We start from the raw sequence: 3,686 nt of genomic DNA, 5'->3' as shown, positions 1-3,686 counted from the left end.
TAATTAGTTGATAAATTATTGAAATTTAAAATAATTAATGGACAAATAAAAACGAAAGATATTCATTTTTTAAATTAATACTCTTGCTCTTTTTTCTCTCTAGCACGTGTTGTTTTGGCTCATTGACTAGTCAATCGATGTACTATATTATGTTATATCATTTCGGTAATAAAATGAAATAACATTCTTAAATCGGTCATTCACAATTTTTATTCTTTGAGAACAAAATATTTTTATATTTATTTTATTGTTATAGATATTTATATATCACGAGACTCTATTTCAAAAAATACAATTTTATTTTCTTTCATTATATACCCTAATGAAATTAGTGGACTTTAATATCATTTTGTTATAATTAATATTTAAAATATTCTCTCGATATTAAGTATAATGAGATACTTATATATATCACTTTTAAAATCTTATTTCATTTTCAAAAAATGAATTAAAACATTACTAAATGTTTTCAATTTATGTTTTTATATTTCTCTATGTAGAAATATTCGTATGAAATTCTAATCATTTTACCATATTCTAATTGATGCAAACAAGGGACAAACAAAAACTATTGATGCCAAAAAGCAGAAGTATCCAGAAATCAATAAATGATCCAAATTCAATGTATATACCCCACACCTCTTTCTGCGCTCTAAATAAAAAAAAAAAAATTAAACTACAATATTCCTAACAAAATAGAATACCAAGAAAGTTACTCACATCACAAATATCCTAACTGGGTTGTCCCCTATTAAAATATGCTACATCTTTGTGCCCAATTATAAACTCCACATTAAAGTATTCATTTCCCTTTCATTTTTTTTGGGCACCCCAAAATTTTCAAGGGACAAACATGACTTTATTTTTTCAATGGGAAAACCTACAAGCAAGCCCATGTTATCTTGTTCTTTTCCTTCATCATGTTTTTTTTTTCAGCAAATCTCTTTCTTATTTAAAAGATGAATCAAACAAACCGAATCCTCTCTTTTGATCTTGGTTTCATTCCTCATCAAATCACTTCTCCTCCCTTTATAGAAATCTTAGATCTGCTTTTAACACAAGGCGGTGGTGGAATCTTTTCACCAAGTTTAGATTAGACACAAATAAATACAAAGAGAAGAAGAACAAACCAGAACTAGAAGAAGAAGAAGAAGCAATTAGAAGTTATTGCTTAACAAGGTGGATCCAAGAAAAGGGAAGAGTTCTCTCCCTCTTGATGAGGAGAAAAAAGAAGCTTTCAACTTTCTTATTCCTCTCACACCATCTCAAAACCCAAAGGAACAAGCTTCACCATCACCCTTTTCAAACCTTCTTATGACTACCAACCATCAAAACACCACCTTCTTCCCCATCCCACATGGTCAAATAACCACTTCTAAATTTATCAATACCCAAGATCCATCTCAAGCTACAAATCAAGGTACACTTGATTATCATCACTTTTCATTTTATTACCATCAATGAATCAAGATCCATATATCTCATGATTTTTCTTTTTCTTTCATTTTGGAAATTCTAATATATATCTTCTTCTGTGAGATGATTAGATAAAGGTTAATTATCCTACTGTATTGTTCTCTAACATTTTCAAAGATATTTTCACCGAGTGCAACTTACGTGATGCTTCTTCTCTCTCAAAAGTAGAGGAAAACAAAAAGCATAACAAAGTTAGTTTCTGCCATATTTTGTTCTTTTCCTCACAAAAAAGAAAAAAAAAAAAAAACTTCATCTGTTACTGCATCTGCACAACCTTCTCCAATCCTGGATCTGCTATAATAACAAGAGAGTTGGATTTGACACGTTTCCATTTATCATTATTGGCTCTCATGCTCCATCTGTGTTTTTCTAGTCTACCTTTGACCACACCATTAAATGTTCTGCATTCAATTTCACATTGCATTTTTTTCCACTCTCCTTGTATCTTTGCACACTATAGTCTTCAAAATGGACCAAACTTTACCTCGCATGTGCTTGTTTTAATGAAATGAAAATCAAAGTTTTCTCTTCTTTACTCATATAATAAATACAATTTTTTCTGTGAACAAAACTGCAAACTTTCTTTTCTTTACTTTTTTTCCTTTGTGTTTGCAACTTAGAGTAGAATGTTGCACACTAACTATATGAATGAATGTTTGAAATTTGAAGGTAATGCTGATATTAGGAAAAAGCACTATAGAGGAGTGAGGCAAAGACCTTGGGGAAAATGGGCAGCTGAAATAAGAGACCCTAAGAAAGCAGCAAGAGTGTGGCTTGGCACCTTTGACACAGCAGAAGCTGCAGCTATGGCTTATGATGTTGCTGCATTGAAGTTCAAAGGAAGCAAAGCCAAGCTCAATTTTCCTGAACGTGTTGCTGTGCCACCATCACCACTACCACCGGCAACCACCACCACCACTTCTTCAGCTTCTGCACAACCCTCTTCCTTCACACCACCACCACCTCCACCACACCTTGGTGGCGATCATCAAACTTCACAAACATCAGAAGAAGCAGAAGGGTTTCCGGGTCTGATGGAGTATGCACGGTTGCTGAAATGTAGGGATGATGATGATTTTCAACGTGTTGCATTGGGGCTTTACCAGCACCATCCTAGTGAGGATGTTATTTACGGTTCTTCTTCTCAGTCACCACCTGTGCCATTTTTTCTGTCTTCTTCATCTTCTTCTGCATTTCCATCTTCAACTTCTCAGGGTGATTATGGTTCTTCTGTATTCTATAGTCATGGAGGGAGTGGTTTTGATGAAGGGAACAAGAGAGGATCATAGTGTTTTTTTCTTTTCTTGTTTTCTTCTCTGAATTCTGAACACTGCATGAGTGTGGAAAGTGGGGGATAGTGCCACAATTAAGGAAGTTCAAATCACACATCTCTTATTTGTTTTTCTTTATAATTCTAACTAAAAAATAATGCATGAGCTCAAAAGTTAATACTACCATTTTCTTTATTTTTATTTTTATCTTCATGTAAACTAACTCCATTTTCTATTCAATAAATATTTATTATTAATAACATAATGTTTTTATTTTAAAATATAAATAAATTGAGTTTAATCAAGTGAAAAAGAATTTTTTTTTATTAAGTGTTAGAAGGATAGAGAAAAACTGAAAAGTTTACATATAAAAGTTTTTAGATATTTATTATTCTTTTAATAATTAATTTGTTCAAGAGACTTACTTTAGCTGTAAATAGATTAGAAAATATAATTAATTTTAAATATTTGTGTATGTTTTTATCTCTCTTAAGTAACAAGAAAAGGTAGAGTTAAATTATTACAAATGTGGTATAAAATTTGTTAATTAACATATTAATAAAAACGATTTCTTTGATGAAGTTTAGGTGCAATACTGTGCTGTGAGGACTTTTAGTGTTATTTTCTAATTAAAATGAAAATTTGGTCCTAACAATTCATGCCAATATTCAATGTCTAACTTTTATTAATTGAATATTTGGAGTGAAGCTATAATTGGAATTAAAAAACATGAAGAGTATAAACTATAATTAGTTATCATTTGATTACTATACCTATATTTTATTCAATTTTCTTGAAGTGGCCGACCGATAAAATCATGAAAATAATAATGAGAGAGGTTACCTCTTAATAACGTGGTATATGTTTCTACAAAAGAAATAATAAAGAAGCTGCTCAGAAATAAAGACAAGTGATTTTCTTCTGATTGGGCATGTACAC

At 31.1% G+C, this 3,686-nt stretch overlaps 1 protein-coding gene across 1 annotated transcript; it reads left to right on the top strand.

The window, feature by feature from the left end:
• The first annotated feature begins 819 nt into the window (after positions 1-819).
• Positions 820-2,948, top strand: LOC114181150 (uncharacterized). The gene is made up of 2 exons (XM_028067510.2): positions 820-1,420; positions 2,146-2,948. Exons 1-2 carry the CDS (start codon positions 1,315-1,317, stop codon positions 2,763-2,765), a joined length of 726 nt encoding a protein of 241 aa, XP_027923311.2. The 5' UTR covers positions 820-1,314; the 3' UTR covers positions 2,766-2,948.
• The last annotated feature ends 738 nt before the right edge of the window (positions 2,949-3,686 follow it).

This window comes from Vigna unguiculata, chromosome 4 (genome assembly GCF_037176805.1).
Source record: "Vigna unguiculata cultivar grain cowpea cultivar isolate G323 ecotype 2 chromosome 4, ASM3717680v1, whole genome shotgun sequence".
Taxonomy (NCBI): Eukaryota; Viridiplantae; Streptophyta; class Magnoliopsida; order Fabales; family Fabaceae; genus Vigna; species Vigna unguiculata.
The sequence above is the reverse complement of the archived record's forward strand: the minus strand, read 5'-3'. Positions and strand labels throughout refer to the sequence as shown.

Bases quoted from the DNA above. Each gene is read 5' to 3' on its own strand.
- LOC114181150 (XM_028067510.2), top strand. From the start codon at position 1,315: ATGACTACCAACCATCAAAACACCACCTTCTTCCCCATCCCACATGGT. The intron at 1,421-2,145 runs GTACACTTGATT...TGAAATTTGAAG, and splicing joins ATCTCAAGCTACAAATCAAG to GTAATGCTGATATTAGGAAA.